The 26356-nt window shown below is 43.0% G+C and overlaps 1 protein-coding gene and 1 long non-coding RNA gene across 12 annotated transcripts in view; one reads left to right on the top strand and one right to left on the bottom strand.

Moving 5' to 3' along the window:
- The window catches only part of LOC129667557 (uncharacterized), a 27752-nt gene extending 13402 nt beyond the window's left edge, over nt 1-14350 (top strand). For 2 of the 3 annotated variants that reach the window (XR_008718759.1, XR_008718757.1), the window contains 4 exons: nt 4803-4905; nt 5325-5419; nt 13584-13710; nt 14280-14350. This is a non-coding gene — a long non-coding RNA (uncharacterized LOC129667557). Of the gene's footprint in view, nt 1-4802; nt 4906-5324; nt 5430-13583; nt 13711-14279 lie in introns of all 3 variants that reach the window. The other variant, XR_008718758.1, reaches the window with a different exon arrangement.
- On the bottom strand, nt 10539-26356 carry Nqo2 (N-ribosyldihydronicotinamide:quinone reductase 2). Of its 9 annotated transcripts, none has more exons than XM_055595246.1 (9): nt 25869-26356; nt 21948-22035; nt 19267-19431; nt 16647-16749; nt 16153-16193; nt 15828-15958; nt 14289-14402; nt 13331-13432; nt 10539-10969 (listed from the first exon to the last, which is right to left on the bottom strand). In XM_055595246.1, exons 2-9 carry the CDS (start codon nt 21952-21954, stop codon nt 10793-10795), a joined length of 840 nt encoding a protein of 279 aa, XP_055451221.1. In that variant the 5' UTR covers nt 21955-22035; nt 25869-26356; the 3' UTR covers nt 10539-10792. The 9 variants fall into 9 exon arrangements, with proteins under 9 accessions (XP_055451221.1, XP_055451222.1, XP_055451220.1 ...); XM_055595247.1 differs by having other exon boundaries at nt 21948-22052; nt 25948-26356; XM_055595245.1 differs by having other exon boundaries at nt 25948-26356.

Raw genomic sequence — 26356 nt, 5'->3', positions numbered from 1 at the left:
CTCACTTACCTGGACTTCCCATTTCCAGAATTTCCTCAATTTGTGTTTTCTTTAATACTTTTGTTTTCCATTCTCAGGGCCTGAACAGTTTTGTTTACTTCATCTGTTGTTTTTGTTCTCCCTACCCCTTTAGCTTTCTCTAAGGGATTTACTCAGTTTCTTCAATTTTTTTTTTTTGTTTGTCTTTTCCTCGATTTCTCTAAGGGATTTATTCACTTCTTCTTTAATGATCTCTATCATTTTCATAAATTTCCTTTAAGGTCTTTTTCTTGTGCTTCAGCTGTGTTGGAATATTCATGGCCTGCTGTAGTAAGATAGCTGGGTTCTGGTGGTGACACATTGCCCTGGTTGTTGTTGATCATGTTCTTATGCTGTTGTCGAAGCATGTACGTTTGGGGCGTTTATAGGTCTAGTGCCAATATCTGGTTTTGTCTTTTTTGGATGAGTGTTTTGTTTCTTGTTTTGTTTTTTTCCCTCCCTGGTCTTCTGGCCTCTAAGTTGGGGGCTGGAGTCCTGGAGGCCAGCAAGAAGTCTCTTCCTAGTTGAAGGCTGTTAAATGGTTACAAGGAGGAGAGGGGAGATTGGGGATAGTGTTGGGGGACACCAAGAGAGTAGAGGAGGTCTACAGGTGGGTGGCCTTCCTGAAGTTCTGGTGGCCAGTGTTGCCTCTAGAGCTGGGCAACTGCCCAGCTGGGGGCTGTGTTGGGGGCTGCCTGAGTTGGGGGCTAGGATATGGTGACAAGGAGGGGATGAGGATTGTGTGTGTGGTGGGGAAAGTATATGGAGGAGGTCAGAGGGCGGGCAGCCTACCTGGTGTTCTGGCAGGTATGGCCTGTGGTTGGGCAAGGAATGTCTGCCAGAGTTGGGGACTGAGCACAGCATTGAAGACAGGAGGGACAAGTGCCTTATTTCTGATAACCACAGCCCAGGAGGAAGAGTCAGGTGCCCAGATGCTGCAACCTTGACTCCTCCTCAGCACTGACTACAGGGTCAAACCGGCTTTTGCAAGTCTGTTCCTAGACAAGTGCATAGAACTGAAGTTCCCTTTGCCCTTTCATTAGAGTGCCTAAGAAAGTATTTGTCTCCCTGGCACCTCCTGTTGCATAAGAAACTCAAGACGTTCTCTTAACTTTAAACACCTATAAAATTTTTTAAAAAGTTAGACTCTCATGTACATTGACACAAAATAAACATTATCAAAATTCCAAAAGAATAGGCAGTTATCAAGGAAAATCAGGCTAAAGCAAGACTTAAACCAAGCAGGACACACATGCCATTTCCTTCAGTCCATGACTGACCCCTGAAGCTCTTGTAGAGTTTCTCCTCCCTTTCTTATTTAGTATGGGACTCCAGTCATTGGCATGGCATTGTCCACATATAGGGTAGGTTTTTCTTAAAGTTCTAGAAATGCCCTCATAGGCAGGCCCAGGAATGTGTCTCTTAAGTTAAGTTATCATCCAGTTAAGTTGATAACTATTAACTGTTAAATTGGGCATGTCTGAAGAACTTGAATGCTTTACCTGTACTGTTTATTAGAATAGGTTTGCAAGGAGCGACCTCAAGGAATGAGTCAACATCTCATCTCCATCCTACAAGGGGCAGCTTACTTCTGCTTTCTTTTAGAGCAGAAAACTCCCAAGTTTAGTGTTCCTTCCTGTAATGTAACATAGTCATCCTCATGTGCATATTCTATGAGGAAGCTTTTGCTTGCTTTTCCAGGGTTTGGGAGGTCTAGGGGACCAACACAGGAGTACGTGATAAGCATTAGCTGCTGCTTTGCTGGAATCATTTGGTCTCTGTCCGCCTAAAATTATGAGGTCTGTTAGTGTCCTTGGAATAGAATGTAACAGGCAAGCTTAAAACAAAGAATCCCAGAACCAGGTCTGTTGGTATATGCCTTTAATCCTAGCACTTTGGAGGCAGAGGCAGGAATATCTACATGAGTTTGAGAGTAGCCTGTTATACCAGCCAGGCCAGCCAGATCTACACAGACTCTGCAAAATTAATAATAATAATAATAATAATAATAATAATAATAATAATAATAATAATAAATTAAAAATACAAATCTTGATTGAATAATAGCCCTCCTTCTTAAGTGTTTTTGTTTGTTTGTTTGTTTTGAGACAGGGTTTTTCTGTGTAGCCTTGGCTGGCCTGGAGCTTGTTCTGTGGACCAGGCTGGCCTCGAACATAGGCCTGCCTCTGCCTCCCAAGTGCAGGGATTAAAGTTGTGTGCCGCCACTGCCCAGCTCTTAAGTATATTTCTTAAGTTTGATATTTTTCATGACAGCATGTTATATATTATACACACCATCATTTCACTTTTTCTATTAAGTTTATACTTGAGAGATAGAGGCAGGAGATCTCTAAGTTCAAGGTCAGCTTGGCCTATGTAGTGAGTTCCAGGATAGCCAGGACTACATAGAAAGAGATCCTATCTCAAAATAAAGGTGGTAGACTGTGTTCAATTAAGCTCATATTTAAAGTTCTTTTTTTTTTCCACTTAAAAAAATCTGTCCACACATCCTTACTTGCAGTGTTCATGGCAATGAGTCATGGTGTGGTTTGAGGACTTTGGCTTCTGCTACACTATCAATAATGGATCATCAGGGGGATTCCTCTTGGATATCCAGTTGTTGCCCTGTGTCATGGAGAACCTGCAGCTTTGGATCTACAGGACCAGCCCTTTCATGAGTTCCAGCAGATGGGGTAGATATTGGGGTGGGCTAACTCAAAGCCCTGGACCTGGGCCCAGGTGATGGCTGAATTGGACAGCCTACCAGCTTTCCTGTCTCCTCACCAACAGGGTGAGCTCTCCTGCTCTGCCCCAGATAGCTCACCCAGTGATGCAGTGGGAAAGGGACAGAGCCAGCTCACCCACACCAACACCCCTTGCCACCAGGCCCAGCTCTACTGTGCTGCCCAGGCAAGTTGCAGGGCCCACTTTCCTGGGCACTGTAGCCAGTGAGGACCAGGGCCATCTGTCTAGTTCTCATGGCCCCAGGGCCAGCTCTCCCACCTGCCCCAGGCTGTGGGTGAGGGGGAGCATCTCTTCCTTGCCCATACCGCATCACTTGCGCACACAAGACATGTGGACAAAAGGGTGTACTGTGTGACACACTACACACTCACGAGGAGATTTTTGTTGTTTTTTATTCTATATTATTTTTTTTTGGGGAGAGGTTACAGGGTGAAGGGCAGATATGAAAGGACAGGGAGATGAGTGGGATTAGGGTACATGATGTGAAATTCACAAAGCATATAAAATTTATATATTTCATTCCATTTTTTAACCTTTTCCGAGTTTGGAATATATATTTAGAAAAAAATGTAGACTATATAATTAATAACTAGAAAGGAAAATCAAACTTATACTTGAGTAGAGATACTTGTGGTATCAGAAGCTCCTGTGAGGTCCCCCTCATAAGCTTATCCTTCCCAGAATTCCATCATCCTGAATTACCACTGTATTGCCAGTGTTTCTACCTAAACAGTGTAAGTTAACTTTATGTGATTATTGAAATCTGTGTCTTATGTTTAATATACCAAAGCTACAGAAAAGTAGCCAGGCAATACAATGAACTGTTCCACACTCTTTAGCTATATTCCCAGTTTTAGTGTTTTACTGTGTTTTCTTTGTGTCTTAATCTCTGCATATGTATATATAATATGAATATATATATATGTACATATTCGCTGAACTATTGAAATAAACGTGAAACGTGAAATTCGTCACTTTGTTTTTTGAGACAGGGTTTCTCTGTGTAGCCTTGGCTGTCCTGGACTCACTTTGTAGACCAGGCTGGCCTTGAACTCACAGAGATCCACCTGCTTCTGCCTCTAAGAGTGTTGGAATTATAGGCATGTGCCACCACACCTGGTACTGTCATTTTTTTTTTTAAGTAAGTAAAGATCTATGATTTTATTGTCTTGTCTTTTTGTTTCTTTGGTTTTTTTTTTTTTTTTTTTTTTGGTGGGGGGTAGAGGGTATCTGTTATGTAAACTCCATATGTAGACCAGGCTGTCTTTGAACTCACAGAGATCTACCTGCCTGTCTCTGGAGTGCTGGAATTAAAGGCGTGTGTCACCATAGCCAGCCAAGCTGAAGGTGTTTAATGTGAAATGAACTATGATAGAAGAGTGACCATAGACATAAAGAAGTCTAAGCAAAGAGGAAAGCACCCATGGGAGGGCTTAGATCTGTTGGTGTATTATGGCTCAGCCAATAGTAGGTTTGCTAAGACTGGCACTGGTCTAAAGTAGTACGGAAAGCGATAGGCTACCATGGGAAGTGCAGATGGGTAGGCAACATTCAGAAAAGGTTTCAGGGGCTATGAAGGGTGTGGTAGGTCTGCTAACCCCTTTGACCTGGCAGAACAAAGGTGGTATTAAAGCTTCTCTACAGAGAGAGTGTCCAAAGCTAGGTTTGTTTAGGCCCAGGTTCATATGTGGGCAGGCTCCCTAGAGATCCTTATTCCACATAGCATGTGGGCATGCACTGGAAAGTCATTTAGGGTCTCTTCTTCCTGTTCCTCCAAAACACTTCCCAAGTGAAGGATGCTTAAATTTCTACTTGCTTTTAGAGAAGATATTAAGGTAGATGGGGAGCTGACAGGCCATATACTGGCAATTGACATTTGCAGGATTTCTAGACAACTCTGTATGTTTCAGTAGCTAACTCTGTGTGTGTTGAACATTATTGCTCAAAACAGCAAGAGGCATGTGGTGAACTTTTCTTTTCCAAAGCATGTGGCCTCTGGGCTCACCATGCTACTTTTGCTTTTCTTCGTTATGATGCAGCCTTAGAGGCCAAAGTCATCTCCTGAACACCACAGAAGTATGGCATTCTTGGATTGGCCTGAGTCCCATACTGAACCTGCAGCTCCCTCTGGAAGTAACAAAGGTAAGCAAGGATTAGCCTGGAATTTCTCCCCCTACAAGTAAACAGCACTCTAAATGTTCTTGGGAGAACATTTATACCAGTTTTTTTTTTTTTTTTTAAAGGAACCCTCTCTCAGTGTGAGGGCAAAATATATAGAATATCATTTTCCCTTGTAATTCAGTACCTATAGTTTCTGATTTCTTACTGTGGCAGGTTCAAATTGTGGTGGAAAATTAGAGGAGGGAGTTTCTTGTGAAAAGCCCAATGCTCCTCATTTCACCAGAATATCAGTTCTTAGAACTACTAAACCAATTTCATCCTCTAAGTAAAACAGATGTTCCTCCTGGATTAATGCCTTTCCCACCTGTGTTTCCTACCCTTTAGTTGTACTTTGTTTATTCTGTGAGATACTGGACTTAGCATGTCTCATCATTGTCTAGGTTGTCATGACATAAGAAACACAGTGCAACGAGATTTGCCTTTGACTCCATCCAAAAGTATTCAGTTAGTCAGCCCTCAAAGCATCACCTAGAAGGTAATATCAGGTAACTACTAAAATTTTTCTGGGATGGGGCATGGATTTTGGTTACTTCTAGCTCAACATTATTTCCAGTTTTGTTTTCATTTCTGTAATAAGAACTAGCTCTTAATAAGTATTATCACAAGGGCCCAGTTGTGGCTGCTTTCTCAGAGCTAGAGGATAGGCTGGATGCCAGGACATACAGCTGCAAAAGGGAAACCCTTCACTTAAATGTGCAGAAACCTCAGGAAGTAGGAGTTACCCTGCGGGATGCTGGGCCTGGAAGCCCTTCTGTATGCCCTCTGCCCCATGGTAGATAAACCGAAGGCTTCCTTCAGACTGCCACAAGAGGGCATCAGATACACAGCCCCAAATATTTAGGAGCAAGCTAATCACATACAAGCTTTGCTGTTGGGAGCTCTTTTGTTGCTTCAGGCACATCATGGGCCAAGTGGCCTTCTCAGATCAACAGGGCAGGTCAGGTATTTGGAATTCAGTTTTTGTTATTGCCAGAGCTATTGGAGTCTTATTCAGAAAATCATCACTAATGTCTAGATCCTTTAAGAGTTAATTAAAAAAAAAAAGAGAGAGAGAAAGAAAGACACCAAAAACTGTGTGTGTATTGGGGTGTGTGTGCACATGGGCATGCAAGCACCAGATATGTGCATGTGTCTGTGGGGGTCAAAGGTGTTGGATCTCCTGGAATAGAAGTTACAGGTAAGTTGTAAGCTGTCCTAGGTAGTTGCCAGGAAGTAAACTTGGGTCCTCTTCAAAAGCAGTCCTGGCTCCTAACTCCTGAGCCATTTCTCCAGCCCCTATGCCTAGATCTTGAAGTGTTTTTCTTTAGTAGTTTAAAAGTTTCAGGTCATACATTAAGGTCTTTAGTATAATTTAAGCTGCATGGTGACAGACAAGGATCTAGTTTCGTTCTTCTACATGTAGATACTAGAGGCTGAATATTTCTCTCATTTTCTTTGCCCAGGATCTGGTGGCTGTAGTTTCATGGACTTATTTCTGGATCCTCTGTTCTACTGCATTAGTCTATTGTCCAAGGAGTATTCCTAATCTTTTAAGGGATCTCAACTTAGGTCAAACTAGGGTTTCTGGCTTTGACACACACACACACACACACACACACACACACACACACACACACACATTAATTTCAGGACTAGCCAATATGAGGCAGAACTGGGGTTTCATTTATTCATTTATTTATTTAGCATGTATGGATGTGTGTGTACACACACATGTGAGTTCAGGTGCACCCATGCCATAGCAAGGTGGAAAACAAGAACCCAACTCCTGAAAGTTGTTCTTTGATCTCTACACCCCTGCCAGAGCAACCTGGGAAGGGAGCAAGGTTCCCTCCATTCACAATTCCTGTCCTCTTACAGTACTGGAAATGGGGAGCTGGAGGACCAGGGCAGAATTCCTACTTCCTAGTACTCTAGTGCCCAGTAATTCACAAGGACTCCAGAATGAGGCTCTAAGGGGGGGGGGGTGCTGTCTCTCCACCTTCCATGCTCACTGTGGCTACAATTTGCTAAGCAAACTGAGGGGTTTGAATTGTCAAACCTATTCGTGAGTCTTGACAGATAAAAAGATGCATATCTAGGACATTTGTCCTGGCACTGCCTATTTTTCCTTGGCATCATAAACCTGCAGTTTCTTACCATAAGCTTGGGCCTGTATCTGCAGTCATAGAAGAGACACCAGAGCAATGACCACTGAAAAAGTCCTATTGTCAGAAGCCCAGGATTAACTTCTGCATGCTGGGGGAATGTAGGGCCAGGTAGTTATTGCTGTCAAACCTTTGATGGAGGCCTGGTGGCTAGAAACTCTCATCCAAACACAGAATGAGTTTATAAAGAACCATGTGAAGAGGCCAGGCTGAGATGATGGGAAGATTAATTGAATGTTATTGGAGCCAACACAAACATGCAGTATTTCTGTTACATCTTAGCTCATACACAGCAGGCTTAAAAAAAAAAAAATATATATATATATATATATATAATTTTATGTACATTGGTGTTTGACTGCATGTATGTCTACGTGAGGGTGTCGGATCCCCTGGAACATGATTTATAGACAGCTGTGAGCTGCCGTGTGGGTGCTGGGAATTGAACCCAGGTCCTCTGGAAGAGCAGTCAGTGCTCTTAGCTGCTTAGACATCTCCCCATCCACCAGAGAATTATTTACTTATTATGTATACACTTTTCTGCTTGCATGTATACCTGCACATCAGAAGAGGGCACCAGATCTCATTATAGATGGTCCCAAGCCATCATGTGGTTGCTGGGAACTGAACTCAGCACCTTTGAAAGAGCAACCAGTGCTCTTAACCTCTGAGCCATCTCTCCAGTCCTCAGCAGGCTTTCTAGAGTAGGGATTCTTTGGACAACCAGCATGTGCAGAATGGACACCTAAGAAGCTACCTCTGAAAGGGCACTTGAGGAACCCATACATAAACAGATTCTTGGGGGACAAACAGAAGATGGAGAGATTTTGAAGAAGATACTTCAGATATTAAAATGCTCTAAGAAAGAGGACCAAGAAGGTCCAAGACAGGCTTGGAAAATGTCTAGATATATCTTAAGAGGACTCTCAGTTAGCTTTAACTGTCAGTTTGGCACAGCCCAAAGTCTTCTGGGAAGAGAGCCTCAGATGAGGAACTGTCTAGATCTAATTGGCCTGTGCCATGTATGTGGGGGCTTGCCTTAATTGATAACTGATGGAGGGCTTAGCCTACTGTTGTGTATAAATCTGGGCATGGTGGCTCACACCTTTAATCATAGCACTCAGGAGGCACAGGAGGGTAGATCTGTGCGTTTGAGGCCAGCCTAGGCTAAATAGAGAAATCCTCTAGGCCAGCCAGGGTGACATAGTGTGACCCTGCCTCAAAAAATAAAAAGAAAAAGGAAGAAAAATATAAAGCTCACTGAGTATAAGTCTATGAAGTAAGCTACTAGCAAGTGTCCTCTTCCATGATTCTTGTTATACTTTGTGGCTATGAAACCAATTTCTTGGTCAGAGGTAAGGATGTATGGAAAGTAGCAGGCCTGCCTTCCCACCTTGGGTTCCTGCCTTGATGTGCTGAGCCATGTCTCCATCCCCATGTTCTGGGTTGAAAGCTAAAACAAACCTTTATTCATCTAAGTTGATTTTTGGTCAGAGTATTTTATCATAGCCACAGAAAGAACTACAGCAGAAGGAGAATCTGAAGACTGCTCCGAAAAGCAGCTTGCGGGTTGGTAAAAAGTACTTAAAGGCTGGGGAGAAGGTTCTGCAGGTAATGGTGTCTGATAACCAGAGTTCAGTCTCTGAAGGAGAAAACTGACTCCTAAAGGTTCCATGTACTCATCCCCCCCGCCCCATTAGACACTGCTAGAGAAGTGGCTAGTTGGTTAAGAGCATGTAGTACTCTTTTTCCAGAGTATCTGGTGTGATTGCCAGCATCCACATGGCTACTCACAAATGTTTGAGAGACGGAGGGGCCTCTTCTGGCCTCTGCAAGCACCAGACACAAAAGTGGTGCACATAGATAAAGCAAAACACTCATACACATAAGTAAACATTTAAGCACAGGGCCTGCACAGGTTCAAACCTGACAAAATTTCCACACTGAGAAGGGGACGTGGACAAAGACCCACCCCTAACCAAAAAGTTATTTGTAATCGATGCCTGCTGAAAAGGGGGAGATAAGTTTTCTTCAATGGAGTCTCACTGGGTATATCAACCACATTCCACGGCAGACCTAATGCCCAAGAGTAGTTGGCCAACCTAGAACAGACTGCACTTTTTGTTCTGGTGGGATTTTTGCTGTTTTTGTCTTGATATTTTGTGTCTTACTAGATTTTGTTTGTCTTTCTTTTCTTTTCTTTTCTTTTCCTTCTTTCTTTTTTAAGAGTGGGAAGAAAGGTGTGGAGGAAGTAGGGGAGGAAAAGAATATGATCAATATATTGTATGAAAACATTTAAATAAAAAACTGAAAAAAGTGGTCTGGAAAAACAACAGAAAAAATGGCTCTGAAAAATCAATTTGAAAGTGAAGGCACTGAGTATTTGATAAAAAAAAAAACTTGGAAGACAAAGAAAGATACATTTGGAAAAAATATCTATTGACAAAAAGTGAACGTACAGATGAAAAGGAGTCTGGAGCTGGTAAGATGGCTCAGCAAAGGCCTTGTGACCTAAATTAAGCCTCTGGAACAGGATAGATGGAGAGAACCGATAGAAATCAGCTTGTCCTTTGACTTTCATACTAGTTAAGGTTTCTTTGCTTTAACAAAACACCATGACCAAGGCATCTTATAAAAGAAACTACTTGATAGGTCTTATGCTTTCAGAGAGCTAGAGTCCATGATGGCAGAGCAAAAGCAGGAACAGCTGAGAGCTCACATCTCGATCCAAAAGCAGGAGGCAAAAAGGGCACACTGGGGATGACACTGGTCCTTTAAAGCCACAAAACCTACCCCCAGAGACACACTGCATCCGCACCTTCCAATCTTTCTCAGACAGTTCCACCAACTGGGGACAAAGTATTCAAGCTGAGAGTCTATGGAGCCACATCCTTCAAATCACTACAACTTACACACTCACACCCAGTGGTATGTGTGTGCATGCATACACTAAATAAATGTTTTAATGAATAAGGTTTTGAAAAGGATGCTGGTAAAAGGAATATAAAGAAACTGCAGATAGAAATCATTTGAAGATGATAACTCTAATTGAAAACTGAGCAAGGAATCTGATGAGGCAATTGTGGGTAGTATCAAGAATGCTAAGGAAGAAAGGCCTTGGGAAGTAGCAACAGCCTTCTCTTCAATAGTGATGACATTGAGGGGTAGGAGATGTCTCCATATGTCTGTGCCCATTTTTCAGGATCATTAAAACAGTGGTAGAATACTATCAAAGGCTTTGATATACTTAATGATAAAAAAAATCTTCACTGTATATACTTAATGATAAAAAATACTAGCCTGCTTTTCAATTAAAACATAATAATCCCCAAGCCAAAAGAAAAAAAAGTAAATTGAAATTTAGCACTAAAACATTAGCTGCAAATGGTCCTCTTTCCTGTTAAAAAGAACAATCAAGTTAAAGAAAATGAAACAACAAACAAATGTACCTCCATGTTCAGAAAACTATACTATGAAGTAGCAAGAGAGATTTTAGAGAAACATTACAAAACTGAAAAATGAGTGAGTAATGACCAGGCAGAACTAACACAGTGTAACAAGCTGATTTTTGAAACATCTGCTCTAGTTGTGTAAAACTGGAGACACTCAATGGTGCCTACATCTCTGGACACAGGCCACCTTCTCTGCACATGCTTTAGGCCTCTCACTGTGGTGCTTGTTAGCTGTACCCGGAGTACAAAATGCTACTCTTGGAAATACCAGGAGGGTGTGCAGTGGATGGGTTCTTCTTTCCAGATGCCCTTTAGTCGCTGGGCCCATGATGCCAGCATCACTTTTCTTTCTTCTTCTGATGAAACATCAAGACCAAAACTGATCTGTGGGGCAAGGACTTTAAATCCACAGAAGTGCAGGGTACCGTGCTAAAGCCGGAAAGGAAAGAACTGATCATTACCACTCTTTATGTACATTCAGTTAAATTTAGTAAAGGGGAAAACGACGTGTTGAAGCCTTCAAAAATTAAGACACAAATGCTATAAAGTAACTGATAACAACCCACTACCATATAGCGGCAGAATAGAGTGCTCCGTTAGCAGAAGAATCTGGCAGCTGGAATTCAGACAGATCTTTACTAATGAGTCCATCACCAAGATTACAGTTTTGATGGATTTGGCAAATTATGCTATATTCAGTGGTATGTACAGACGTTATTTTAGCTGTGATGTGCTGCTGTAGAAAGTTGTTGACTGTATTTGTTATATCAAGACAAATTTTAAGCAGTATTTGTTGTATACTTTTTATGTAAAATAATAATAGACTAGTAACAGACATTTTATGAAAGATTTATCTAGGACATTAGAAAATGCTACAAGTAATTCTTGCTGGAGGTATAGATTAAGTGGGATTTTAAATGTTTTATATTGTTTACCTTTCCTACCTGTTATTACAAACTGGGGTAAAGTACATAATTTTAAAACAAGATTTGAGATTAGTAAATGACATGTATGAGAACAACTAGCATTCGGAGAAGGAAGCTCACAGCTTGTAATTGCCCTTAATGGAGCGCCACTACCCCACTCACTAAAATTGTCTTTCAAAAAGAGCCTGGCTTCACCCTATACATATCACACTTCCTCACTATGCTCTTTAAAACTCACACCCACACCCGAGCTTTCCCTACCAGGTGGAGTTAGAGGACCAAAAGCCCACATGTGTGTTTTTAAATTACTTTCTCTCAGATGACATCATTTATTGGAAGTCAGCTTCAAAGTCCATTTTTAGGGGCTGGAGAAATGGCTCAGCAGTTAAGAACACTCACTGGGTATGGCAGCATGGTTCTGTAACCCGCCAGTGTAATTGCTGAGGGCAGAGACGAGCAATTCAGTCTAGCCAAATCAGTAAGCACCAGGAGCAGTGAGAGATGTGACCTCAAAAACTAAGGTGGAAAGTTATCAATGAAGAACTTGAAATTGACCTGCAGCGTTCACACATGCTTGTATGGCAAGTGCATCTGCACACACATACAAATGCATGTATGGCAAGTGCGTGCACACACACACACACACACTTGCATGCATGGGCAAGTACATCCACACACACACATAGACACATCCATAACACAAACATGAAAGTAAACAACAAAGGCAAGGAATGAACTTGCCTTTGGAATATACATATACATGTATATATATGTATATACATGTATATGTATATATATATGTACACACACACATATGAAGAAAACTCTTAAGTGTTTTGAAGACACCATAGCGTAATTTTTACTAATATAGAGAAAGCTGGCAAATCAGTTAAAAATGCCAACATCTCAATGGAAATGAGTAAGAAATGTGAACCTAGAAAGAAAAGGGACAATTCTTAATTTTTATTTATTACTTTGAGACAAGGACTCCTATACCTCAAGCAGGCCTTAAACTTGTGTATCTGAGAATGACCTTGAACTTCTGATCCTCCTGCCTTCACCTCCCATGTGGTGATTATGGGCATGCACTACCATAACTAGCTTACGGGGAACTGGAGCTCAAACTCAAGGCGTTGGGTACACTAAACACTTATTCCTCCACAGACTTCTACCTGCAGCATCTTCCTCAATGTCTATGTTCACAACAGCAGTCTTTCCAGCTATTAATACAAGCTTTCCTCACAACTGGACAGGTGTTCTCCTCACCATCCAAAGAGCACTTCCATTTAGGTTTCCAGTTCTCCTAAGAGTCTTTGCCCTGAAGTCTGCCTCTTGCTGTCTGTCCCTTACCAGGGAGTTCCATACACACAGGCATCCTAGCCTGCTGGAACTCACTCTGCCATTGCCTTTCCCTTCTGTAGAAGGCTACTCTTCAGCTACTCATCTGTTCAGGGTGTTCAGAGGCCCAAGTGACACTGTCCATATCACAGGGTCTGTGGTACCTCTCACCAAGGTTAAGGGTGGTGCTTTAGAGAGCACTGTTCTGGAAAGGACTCTCCAGGCCTTGCTGTTGCTCATCACTCATACCCACACACCTGGTGCCACCTCAGGCCTAGCCAGGTTTGGCCTAACGTTGGGTCAAGCATTATCAAAAGTTGTACGTTTTCCCTCTTAGCCAACCTTTAAACTGCTACCAATTTGTAAAATAAAATAAGGACAAAAATGTTAATTATTTTCTCCATCTAGTTGGGAGTCAAAATAGTATGGAGTGTCAAGCTTACAAGGTCTATGTGTGTGTAAGGTGCAGGGAGGGGGGTGTCCAATGGGCCAGCAAAAGCAGACAAGGTTCTCAAGGCCTATTTACCTGGAGTGGCCACAGGAAGTACCGGAAATCTCCACTCAGCCCCGCTTTTGTGTACATCTCGGCTGTGCCTCCGGTAGTTAAGGAAAGGAGGGCTAATTTACCCTGCAGCAGAGGAAAAGGTAAATGCATCATGTGACTGCAATAAGAGGAAACTGCTCCTGTGATGTAGTACTGAGGTTTATGGTGGCCAGAAGGGAGTCTGAGGTCAGGTTCCTTCCAGGGTAAACAGATGTAATCCTCCCATTTCCCATAGGCCCATCTAGAGATGACAGCTAATGCCTGACAGCAGAAGGGACAAGTGAATACTAAACTTCTAACATGCAAGACTCCTGGAGGACTGGGTTTCATGAGAACGGAGATCCCACAGGACTAACGGAAAGGTAATGCACAGGATGACCGTGCAATGCAGCGCAGCATCTTGGGTACCTGGTTCATTTTCTCCATGTACATTTAATTTTAGAAACTTTTAGAATTTAAAGCCACTTGCTTAGTATGAAGTTCTCTCAATAATATACAGATACTATACATGGTACCTATGAGGTTTTAGACCCTCTCCCCTACAATATAGGAGCTGTGTGGTTAGCCCCCACCCCCCAGGTGGGCATATGGAACCCAAAGGTGTGAACTGGTATAAAACAAGCCAGACTGTCACAGAGTTGGTACCCTGGCCGATAATGGCACTGTCCATGTCCTTACCCACTTCACTCTTGCCCAGTACTCAGCCCCACACTTCATCTGCCTCATGTGTAGATTAGTGTGGATACACATCCCCCACTATCAAAATGCTCTGTGAATTGAAAAAGGATGCACTGAGCATCCATGAAGTGTGCTGTGCATAGTTAACTGCTTAACGAATATTTACTTACCTAATACAAAAATGCAAACTAGAAATATAAGTTGATAGATGCCCTCACCTTCTTCCCACTGATTAGATCTGTTTTATCTCCAGAGCACTTACCTTGAGAAAACCGGAGTCATAAAAGCCTGGGATGTCGAAGGCAAAACCTTGGCACAGCACCCTATCCATCCAGCCTTTCAGGATTGCTGGAACACTAAACCAGTATAGTGGGAACTGGAAATGGAACAAGCAGAGGCAAATTATGTCTCAGGATTCATACTTTATTCCGACTGGCCTCTCCTCCCAGGGCACCCAGTAGATAAAGGTAGCCTACAGGATGATCTCAGTGGGGACACAACATGGGCACAGTGGAGTGAAGGGCAGAGATGAGTGTGGCCCAGCTGCTACTCTGGAGACTATCTCCTGATGACAGCCTCTTATGCTATGCTGAGAGCAGGCAGAGAGGAGGTGTGCTAGATAGTTTTATGTCAACGTGACACAAACTAAAGACACCTGAGAGAAGAGAGTCCAGCTAGAAAAATGCCTCCATAAGATCAGGCTGTAGGCAAGCCTGTAGGGTATTTTCTTAATTAGTGATTGGGGTGGGGAGCAGACCATTTGTGGATGATACCATCCCTGGGCTGGTGGTCCTGGGTTCTATAAGAAAGCAGACTGAACAAGCCATGGGAAACAAGCCAAGAAGCAGCACTTTTCCTTGGCCTCTGCATCAGCTCCAGATTTTCTCCCTGTTTGAGTTCCTGTCTTGACTTCCTTCAGTGATGGACTTCAGCTGCGGAAGTATAAGCCAAATAAACCCCCTTTTCCCCCAACTTGTTTTTGGTCATGGTGTTTCATCAGCAGTATTAACTGAAATTAAGATAGGAAGTGAAAAACAGTGATATCCTTGGGATGATGGAAAGCTGGGGTGAGCAGAGCACTCCAGAAGTACTGCCTTGGCCATTCCTGCCCAAAGGACTCAAGTGAGCAGAGCCCTTATAGACTGTGCTCCCCTTCCTTCTGAGTTTGACTTGGATTTTAGTCAGTGTAACAATCCCTTGGAAGCACATGCTTATATGACTACCCGGATACATGTTAACTGCTCCCTCTCAAGTTCTGGCAGGAGTGGCCAGATGAGTTAGTGCTCCCAGAAGTCAATCTGTTGGGCTAGTTCCTTTTGTAGCCGCTTCCCCCTCTCTCTCTGTGTACACATTGATATGTATGTAATGTCAGAGGATGGAAACAAGGTTGTCCTGTTAATGGTTAGGGCATTTAGTGAAGAAGCTGGCTCAAACTGCCTTGGTAAGCAATTAATACAGAGAAATCTGTATTAAAATAAAGATAAAGAGATCCTTATAAGCCAATGTTACTGAAAACCCTGACTCCCTGAGTCAGTATGAATAAAGAATGTAACCATGCCCATTGTTCCCAGAAGCATCTGAATCATGCCAGTCTTGCTGCTTTCATCCTCCCAAAGTCACTGTTCCAGACATGCCAGCTAGCTAGGAACCAGGTTTCTCTGTACAATTGTTCTAACTAGGGTTATATCTAGGAGAGATATTTCAAGTAATTGTATATATGTGCCAAAAAGTACTGGTTCCAAACTCAATGTTCAAGTCTTTGTTCATAGGAAGAATCTACTCATCTGAGGAAAAAACAAACCTGAAATATCACTAGATCAGCTTCTTGCACCTTTCTCTGCTCCTCAAGTATGTCACTGGACAGAGCTGTTTTCTTGTAGGCTTCATAGGTTTCTATCCCATATCTGAAGATTTCAGGATTAGAGAGGGCACCTAGGAAGGAAGAAGTCAATTTTTCACTCATAAATGAGTGTCTCCAGCTTGTCCCAGCCTTCCAAAAACTGCTATGTGGTCCGGGCTCATCAAAGCCTTAGGGAAGAAGTTGGGATGTACTGGAGATGTTATCAGACGGGGTGTGGCCACCACATTACATTTAGCTCAAGTCCACTTAGGTCCTTTGCACTTACAGTGTTCCTTCAGTATCCAAGAGAACTGGTTCTGACACTTCCTGCACATAATAAAATTGGCGGTTGAATATAAAATGGTGTAGTATTCGCTTGTACTTTTAATCTTATCACCTGTATTTGGCATGAAATATGTCTTAGTTTATTAGCTTAAAATGATGATTCCTTATCCTACTTTCAATTTTCTTAGTCCCTGTGCTGCTGTTTATTAAGAGAAAATTGTACTGGCCTTGCTCATCAAGCATTCAACTATTGTGATATATCCCCAGCCTGAACTGATGTATTTGATAAAAAAAAAAAAAGGGGGGGGGGATGGCTAGGTGGTTGAGAGCACTTAGTGTTCTTGCAGAGGATCAGTGTTTGGTTTTTAGCACCCAAATAAGACAAGTCATAACCTCCCATAACTCAAATTCCAGGAGTTCTGACACCCTATCCCTGTTCTTCGGATACCTGCATGACTGTGGTGTACATACAGGCAAGCAAGCAAACACACATACACATAAATACAAAAAGAAGGAAAGATCAGGATGAACATTACGGACTGGATCTGGAGGTCTGGTCTACACAACTGCAGGTGCATGACAATCCGCACTTTCTTACCTGTATCAAGGAAAGAGATCGAAATTAGCGTTATTGTCAAAAAAGTGAGGCGAAATTATTATTTGCAGACAGTTATTCACATGTCTGGAGAACTTCATAGAATCAATTAAAGCATTACTAACAATAAGAAAGTTAGGGTTGACTGGGTACACACCTATCAACATCCTTTTGATAAAACATGTCAGTAAACTTGAAGAAAGGGGGAGAGGAAAGGAGAGAGAATGCAAAGCAAATGAAAGGTCACATCATTTCTCTTGGAGAGCAAGAAAGCAGCACCACAGAAGGTGAAGTCTTCCTAAGTTCACCTCTATACTTAATGGACCTCAGCAAAAATGACAACGGATTTCTTTTCCATCTGGAATGTTGACTTAAAAGGCTTTATGGAAAGCTAAAGTAAAAATAATTTCAAACACTAGGAAGTAACAGTGACCTAACTTGATCAGACAATAAATTAGATAGTTAGATAGATAGATAGATAGATAGATAGATAGATAGATAGATAGATAGATAAAGGAATGGGTATAGATATAGACATAGATATAGATTACTTTGGTGTGCTGATTCTCAGGAAACACTTCCCAGAAGATTTTACCTCAGTGATGCTGGTTTCTTTTTAATTACTGCTAGTTTCTCGGCTCTAGCTAGCCAGCATCAATTATACCAGTGTAGTGGTTTGAAAGAGATTGGCCCCTGTAGGCATAGATTTGAATACTTAGTCATCAGTTGGTAGACTGGGAAAGATGAAGATATGTGGTCTTGTGGAGGAGGTGTGTCACTGGAATGAGGTGAGTCAAAAGGTCACTTTGAAATCTCAAAGCCCACACCAGATCCAGTATCTAACTCCCTGCCTGCAGAGCAGGATGTAGCTCTGAGCTACTTCTCCAGTACCATGCCTGCCTGTATGCCACCATGCTGTCTGCCACGAATAATGGACTAACCCTCTGAAAATGTAAGCAGGGCCCTAATTAAAGAAATTCCTTTATAAGAGTTGCCTTGGTCCTGGTGTCTCTTCACAGCAATAAAACTGTGACTAAGATATACTCAGTAAAGATTTCACTTCAGTGGTGCTGGTCTCTTGCTAATCATGGCTGACTCTTCAGCCCCGCTGACCAGAACTACAGAATCTCAATTCAAAATAGTAAATATCCAATGGCCTCAAACAGTCTTTAATTAACTTTCAAACTTCCCTCTAGAACTTCACAAATCAGACTTCCATCATGGGCATGTCTCTCAACATTCTTTTCTTCCAAGCCCCCACAGAACACCTCATCAAATTTTTCTCACTCAAACACTCTACGGCTTTTTTCGCCCAAAGTTACAAAGTCCTTCCACAATCTTTCCAAAACCAACATGGCTAAAAGCCTGTCACAGCAATACTCCATTCCTGGCACAAAGTTCTGTCATTAGTTAGGGTTATTATTGCTGTAATGACACATCAAGACCAAAGCAACTTGGGTAAGAAAGGGTTAAAGGGCCTATTCTTCCACACCACTATTCATCATTGCAGGAAGTCAGAACACAACTCAAAACAGGGCAGGAATCTGGAAGCAGGAGCTGATGCTACTTACTGCCTTGCACCTCCTGGCTTGCTCAGCTCAGCTTTCTTATAGAACCAGGACCATCAGCCCAGGAGGGGCACCACCCACAGTGGGCTGGGCCCTCCCCCATCAATCACTAATTAAGAAAATGCCCTACACGCTTGCCTTCAACCTGATCTTCCTGAGGCATTTTTCTCAATCTAGGTTCTCTCCTCTCCGATGAATCTAGCTTTCGTCAAGTTCACACAAACCTAGACAGCACACAGTAGGAAAAATCCCTTAATGACATCTCAGGAGAGCCCATCCATAGCAGGCTTACAGGTACGAGAGAGGAAACTTACTTGAACTTTTTCCCTTGAGAAGAGTATGCGTCTGTGCAACCTGATCATAACGGAAATCACAGGAAGCTGCTTCCCCAGAATTAGTTTCAATGTGCTCAAGCTCCCCGTACTTAGAAGCCATTGCAGCAAGGATCCAAATGGACCCAGCCACTGTCCTAGAACTGCAAGCCCAAATAAATCTATTCTCAAGTTGGTTGTGTTAAGTGTTCTGTGAGAGCTGAGAAAGCTGACTAACACAACCCTCACACTTGCTTATGTAGCAGATACCTCTGAAAAGAAACAGAAACGGGCTGGAGAGGTGTAGTGGTTAAAAGCACATACTGCTTTCGTAGAGGACCCAGATTCAAGCCCTAGCATCTACGTCCAGAGGCTCACAGCTGCCTGTAACTCTAGCTGTAGGGTTTCCAATGCTCACTTCTGGCCTCTGTAGGCAACCGAATGGTTATGTACCTACTCTCACAGAGACACACACGTAGACATAATTTAAGATAGAAAAATCCTTCTATTAAAAGAAACCTCGCTACCTTGAAAGCAAAGGGATTTGGTTTCTGGGGACAGGGATGACAAAGACTGGCACTGTGGACTCTCTTGACCTGAGACTTGATGTTACGGGCAACAGTTAGATACTGCGGACTCACCAGTGATATCGTTTCTTGTGGCCCTCGGCTCAAAGTTCATGGTGTATAAGTCAGACACAGTAACTGCACACCCCTGCTTGCTCAGTTCTTCAACAGCCACTTTCTTCAGGGACCCATTGAAGGACATGGGCTCTTGATGTGCATAGACAATGAGCACTTTCTTACCTATATCAAGGGAAGAGATGTTTCCTTTGAAGAACAAATCCTAAACCAGAGAAGAATACGGTGAAACTGATGTATAGGCACAAGACTGCTTTGAACCAAAAAAAAAAAAAAAAAAAAAAAAAATCAACCTTTTTAATGGGTGACAAAACAGTACTTTAGTGCCATTATAGGACACTGCAGCTAGACTCACTAATACAAGTTGAATGGCTTCTATTTTTAAAATGCTTGGGATTAGGAATGATTTAGAACCTGGCTTTGAAATATTTGTATAGACTTTGTAAGTAAGTCAAACACCCCAACTTTGAAAGTTCAAAATTTGGAGATTTTGTAATCATGTGCTCAGAACTATATTTTTAATTATGATAGTCAGCCTTTATTCATTAATACAATGAACCAAACTATGTCTTCTTAGAAAACATACTAATTTTTTTTAAAAAAGCCTGTTCCATGACAAGTTTTAGCCTTGCTCTACAACAGAAAACAAAACAAAACAAAAAAATAAGAATTAATCTCTTATGCCTACATTGGCCATCAACAATAATGACACCTTTCAGACTGTGTATTCTGATTCCATCTCCCCCAGGTCCTTGAACACCTGATGCTGAAATAAAATAGGACGAAGCTGACCCTGGCCTCTTGCAGGAGACAGGGCCATGTGGAACCTATCTTTTTGTAGTGACATTGAGACAAGATTCTAAGAGCAGGTCATGAAAGCGCTGTCTCTATCATGAACAAGCATGATTTTGGATCCCAACACCCAAAGCCAAGGGCATCAGCACATGCCATAACCCTAGTACCTGGTGGCACGGGGAAGATAGAGACAAGAGAATGCCGGGAGCTCACTGGCCAGCCAGTCTAGCTCAAACAGTGTACTCCAAATTCCATTACAGGCCCTGTATTTACAAAATAAGGTCAAGAGGGCTGGAGAGATGGCTCAGTGGCTGCTTTTCCAGAGGACCTGGGTTCAGTTCTCAACTATCTGTAACTATAGTTTCAGGAGCTCCAATGTCTTCTTCTGACCTCTGAGGGTGCCAGACATGCCTGTGGCACACAGACATACATGCAAACACTGATACACATAATAAAATAATTTTAAAAATCAGGTGGAGAATGAGTGAGGAAGGCAAAATCTCAATGTCAACCTCTGGCCTTCTCATGTGCCCACAGGCAAGTGCACCAGTATATGCATACACACAGATTCACACACAGACTTGTCTGTGTGTGTGAGCATATCTGTGTGCACAGGTGAATGGAGGCCAGGTGTCTTCTTCAGTGGCTTTCTACCTTATTTTGGGAGATAGTCTCTCACTGAACTGATCTGGCTAGATTGGCTGGTCAGAGAGCTCCAGCAATGCCTGTCTGCATGTTGGGCTTACAGATGAGTGCTCCTGTGGCTGGCTTTTGGTGGGTGCTAGGGATCTGAACTCAGCTCTCATGTGTGCTTGGCAAGAACTTGATCATTACTCTCTGGCACATGTTAAACTCTTGATTTGAACTTTCTCGTCTAAGATCCTGAATAGAAAACACGCTACCTTGAAGCAAACTGTCTCAGGACGTTCATCTGAGTGATAAGATTGAATTCCATGTGTTGGAGTAAATATTAGGTTTTACTTCACTTTCTAACTGTAAATGAACTATACTTGGAGGGCTTGCCAAGAGAATGAACACAAATAAAATACCTACATCAGTGTTTCCCAACTAGGGACCAGTGTAACCAGTCATGAGCACACCTGTCAGATGCAGATGTTTTTAATTGTCATAACTGGTGATGGAAGGACGGCTTCTGTCATCTAATGGGTACAGCCCAGAAACTAAAATGGCACCACACAACTGATGGGGCCTCAAACATCAGCAGTACCGAGGGTGAAAAACCCAAAACCAGGCACGAAGGACATAATATGGCTCAGTAGAGTTCTTGTCTGGCATGCACATATAACTAAATATTGTAAAAGTAAAGGAAAAGCCCAAATCAACACTATAATATGCACAGTGAGGTAAGACTACATGTTGTAGAGTGAAAGAATTTCAGTGTTGTATATTACTGTTTTAAAATGTGTTGTAAAGTTATGTATATGTCTCTGATGTGTGCATATATATAATAAGCAGACACAAAAGCAAAGCAAAGCAGCATTGGAGGTGTGGGTTGATGACAGTATGTGCTTCGATGCATGTGACACTGGGTTTGTTCACCAGTATGGCAAAAGGGAGGGAAAAGGTAAAGATGGACTTCAACCTTCTAAACTAGAAGCTCATTTCCTAGGTGCCCTTTCCTGAGAACTTTTTGGCCTGGGATAATTTCTGGACAAAGACAGGATAGGCATGTGTCCCACTTTTTCTGAAGGAGGTTGAAATGGACAAAGAAGTAGAAAATACAGAAGAAAATAATTACACCCAGTGATCCATGTCATAAACCAAGTGGGTTAATCCATACTTCTATGTTTCTTGGATTTTTTTAATAACAAATAGTACAATTTCTGACTAAATGTATAACACCCCCATAACAGGTCATTCATTACCTGCCATGTTGGAGGAAATGAATTCTCCGATTTGGTATAGTAGCCAAAAGTTTCAGGTACTGTCGCTCCCCTTGGTGACTGTCACACTCTGGAAGAGAAAGTAAACTCCAGGAGGAAAGGAAGATAGAAGTGAGATCAGGATAACAAGTATAGGCTGTGTAAGTGGCTGCTTCACAGACATCTGCACAGCAGCTTCTCAGAGGGCAGGCCACCTCTGGAGAAACAGGCTTCCCGGTCTTAAACCACACACAATGCCAAACCAAGGTTTTCTGTTTTCTGGGAGGACTTAAGTTTCCAAGCAGGAGATATAAGAGTTCCTGGGAGAGGGGCCACAGGCAAGAAATTGAGTGGTGCCTGTTCAGCCAGCCTTCCTGCACCCCAAGATTTCCTCTTCAGCCAGTAAGTGAGGCTAAGATGGAGGGCACCAGAGAGGTCAAAGGGCTGTCACCGTACATCACTGGGCCTTTTGCTCAACTGTAAGTAAGGCATGCCCCAGTCTTCCATCTAGTGCACTGGCTCACCTTCCTCCTGCTGCGACCCTTTGTTGTGGTGACCCCCAAACATAAAATTGTTTTGTCGCTACTCTATAACTGTAATATTGCTACTATCATGAATCTTAATATAAATATTTGATATGCAGGATAGCTGATACCCCACCTTTGTGAAAGGTCCTTTGACCTCCAGAAAGGTCCCTATCCACAGGTTGGGAAAAACTGATCTAGAGTCACAGGGTCACCCAGAAGAGTAAGAAAGGTGTCTGTAATGTAATATGATTCTAGGGGACTTTGGGTGGAACTCAGTGGTACAATATACGTTTAGCATGTGCAAAGTCTGGGATTTAATCTCTAGTACCTTCCCCTTCAGTAAAAGATACTGAATAAATTTGTTCTCCCTAATGGACTTCAAAAACAAAGAGGCTTGTGTCATTACTGTCTTGGCTAGCCATCTCCAAAACAGCTTTCTGGAGGCAAGATATGTTGGTTTGAATGAGAAAAATACCCCCATAGTCTTTAGTATTCGAACATTTGGTTCCCATTTGGTGAAGCTGTTTGGAGAGCTTGTGGGGAGGTTGGGCCTTGCTGGAGGAAGCGTATCACTGGGTACAAGATTTGAGATTATACAGCCTTGCCTCACTTCTGATTCCTTCTTCTTGCTTCCTGCTGGTGATTGAAATCGTGAACTCTCAGGTCCCTGCTCGGTCATCAAGCCTGCTGCTTGCTGACATGCTTCCTAGTCCCTCTGAAACCATAAGCCAAAATAGCCTCTTTGTTCTATAAGTCACTTTTGGTCAAGATGTTTTATCACAGTAACAGGAAAGTAACTTATCTACACTATTTCCTGCTATTGGCAGGAAAAAAACAAAACAAACAACAACAACAAAAACAAACCACAGGTAAAAGTCAACCGTGAGAAACCAAACAATCCAACTTAGAAATGGGTAAAGACTTAATGAGACTTTTCTCCAAAGTTGTACAAAAGAACTCAGTAAGTATGTGAAAGGCGTATTAGCCATTAGAGAAATATGGCTAAAATCAAAACAGCAAGACTTGCTGGCAAAGAGACTGTTATTAGTGGTGGTAAAATGTAAAATGGTGCAGTTGCTACGGAAAAAAAAAAACAAAAAAAAACTGAGAAGCTTCTCAAAAATTACACAGAAATCACTATGTTCTTTTGTAGTTTTGCTTCTGATTATCTGCTCAAGAGTCAAAAAGGATCTGAACAGGGCTTGGATGTTGTCAGATAAGCCGAGTAACCCTGAGTCAGGAGTTCAAGGTCATCCCGACTACAATCACAAGATTCTGAGGCTCTTGGGCTATTTGAAACACATGATTTCGAGACAGACCCATTTGTTTACCCATGTAAGGGATGGATGTTAAGTGGAGGGGAAGGATTAGAAAATAAAGTCAGTGTTCCCCCACCTTGGTTTACATTGCATGTTTACAGAGCAGATCAAAAGCTCTATCTCTCTGGCAAAGCACTAATCAGGTGACTTTCTCATATCTCAGTCACTAAACATTATGTAGATAACACAATTCCACATTTCCTCAGCCTGTTCCATCAGAGAGGGGGTGTCAGAACAGAGACAGTGAGTAAACGGAGATCGAGCCAGCCACGCAAAAGCCTGGGGCAAGAGAGAAGTCGGCAGAGCAAGCAGGCAGGAGTCAAATAACGACCCTGTGAGAGTTCAAGAAAAAGCAAGAAACTTTATTTAGCTGGGCTCTGGTTTGAAGTGAGTGGCCTGCGATGCAGCCAAGGAGCGGGGTTTGGGAATAACTGAGTAAATAGGGCAGGGTAAAGATCTTATCCTAGGAATAACAGAAGGCCTTAGGCTGGATGCACTTTTCAGAGTTTCCCATGGCCACTGCAGATGAGCAAAATACAGCCTGAGATTCCCCAAGTGAGGGCCCAGAGCCACCTTAGTTAGGACTCACGGCAGCACCTCTAGGCACACTCTACACTCACTTTCCAGCCTACCCTTGCCTCATCACCCCTAGCTGTACTGCTCAGCCCCATTGCACATCTACAGTAAATGGAAGGTGGTTGCATCAGAGTTGAATTTCCTTACTCAACTCTTGCAGAGTAAGAAATGGGAACATCAAAGTCTCTTGATACAGGTTCTTCACCCTCAGATACAGCCATGCACTGATAGTTCTCCTTAGATGGAAGTTGCACCTTACCCAGGTGTTGTTGTTGTTGTTCTTGCTGTTGCTTTGTTTTTGCTGTGTGTGGGTGTGAGAGGACGGCATGAACTCCATTTTGTCTCCATTTTCAGGACCAGGCCTGACTTTACAAGAAAAGTCACCAGTCCCAGGGACTAGGCCATAGGTCACCTGTTCCAGAAACAGACCATAAAATCCCCTAACCAAGGTACAGCCTGGAGAGAACCACAAGAACGGGAAAACGTCTTATCTCAGGATGGGGGATACTGTGCCGGGCAGCCTTATCTCATCCTGTAGTTAAACGTTCATGACAAAGAAAAGCAGTCCATCAACCACCTGAATGCAAGCCAGTCAGGAATCTTTCCTTGTAATTTCCCCAGCACCCACCAATAAGGTTTTAAATTACCTAACACTTGCTCCTATTCCCCTCCCCTCGTTTCCTATAAAAAGGCCTATCACACCTGTCTAGGGTCACTATTTTGTAAAGTGGTTTGAAACCTGCCTTCAAATGGTGGTCTCTGTATGGTGATTTCGGACTTAACAGGGGGCTGTGGCTGTTAACCTGTAACCCATAAGCCACATTAAATGAGCTCTGATATTTAGAGATAAACATAATTTTTTGTCTTAACATCTAGCAGCTATTATTTTGGTATTTTTAGTGTGTCATTTTCCGTGCTTCTTTCTACACCAGCAGGCTCTATTTGGCCATTCTACCGCTAACATGTCATCCTGTGGTGACATTATTGCCCTCCTGCTTTCTGTGCTCATTTGGGGTTCCTTCCCCGAGAAGCCGCCCCCCACCCCCCGCGCGCGCCCCAAACACACACACACTCTTTGCTATACTAGAGACTTCTCTGGTTCAGACAAATTCAGTCTTCTGCACCTCTGTGGCTGAGGCTTCCAGAGATTAGAGATTACTGAAAACTGCTAATTTCACATTAAGGTTATAGAAGCTGGTGTTTCTTTCGAGCCAGCGTCCTTGAAGGCAGGCGAACCTCAGCTGCTTAAGACGCCAGGGTAAGGGAAGGCACCCTGTACAAACTGCTCTGGGCTCCGCTTTGACTTTATGAAACCTTTGGTAAAAAAACATGAAGAGACCCGCAGCTGTTCTCCATCCAGAAGTGGGCTGACGAAATGCAACGGCTCCTGGGAAACAAGACCTGGACCTTTATCCGCTAGATACTTCATCCTGTAGAAAGGTTCAAGGAGAGAGGAACCTCCGGGACACGGTCTATTTTGCTAGCTAAAAACCAGAAGGTACCTCTTCTGTGCTGTATTCCCCCAATATCGCTTGCGGGAAGGACGTGCACGCCCTGGGGAAGCAGTGAACAGACTCTCACCTCTGCCTCACGGAAGGAGCGCAGCACACTGCCAGACTCCCGGGCACAAAGGCCTAAACCACGCTTGCAGGCACCGCGGCTGCGCACTGGGGTCCTGGGCGGCTTTACCCTCGCTGGGTCCAGCCCCTCGCCCCGCCTGCACACTGACCTTTGGCCGCCTCTGGGCAACATCCCGCCCACAATTCCTTGTCTGGCCAGTCAGTGCGGCGCTTGTTGGACTTCAGTCTTCTCTCCCCTAGTCTCCCTGTCCATTTCCGTCCGGCTTTGGGCTCCAGTGGTTGTGGCCAGACCCAGTTTGGCTTCTTGCGGAAGGAGGCTGGCAGGAAGCCTATGTAGGGGGGCTGTGGAGGCACCCTCCTGCCTTGTACCCTATCCCACACAGGTACTGCATCTGTTTGGGAAAACAGAA

This window comes from Psammomys obesus, unplaced genomic scaffold (assembly GCF_907164565.1).
Source record: "Psammomys obesus unplaced genomic scaffold, mPsaObe1.curated_primary_1811, whole genome shotgun sequence".
NCBI classification, from domain to species: domain Eukaryota; kingdom Metazoa; phylum Chordata; class Mammalia; order Rodentia; family Muridae; genus Psammomys; species Psammomys obesus.
The sequence above is the reverse complement of the archived record's forward strand: the minus strand, read 5'-3'. Positions and strand labels throughout refer to the sequence as shown.

What these genes read in the sequence shown, in the direction of transcription:
- Nqo2 (XM_055595246.1), bottom strand. An exon ending in CCTTCTTTTTGTATTTATGT is followed by an intron (nt 16,194 to 16,646) that starts GTATGTGTGTTT and finishes TATTATGTGCAG; the next exon opens with GAAGTGTCAGAACCAGTTCT. An exon ending in ACTTCCTGTGGCCACTCCAG is followed by an intron (nt 10,970 to 13,330) that starts GTAAATAGGCCT and finishes TTCCGGCTTTAG; the next exon opens with CACGGTACCCTGCACTTCTG.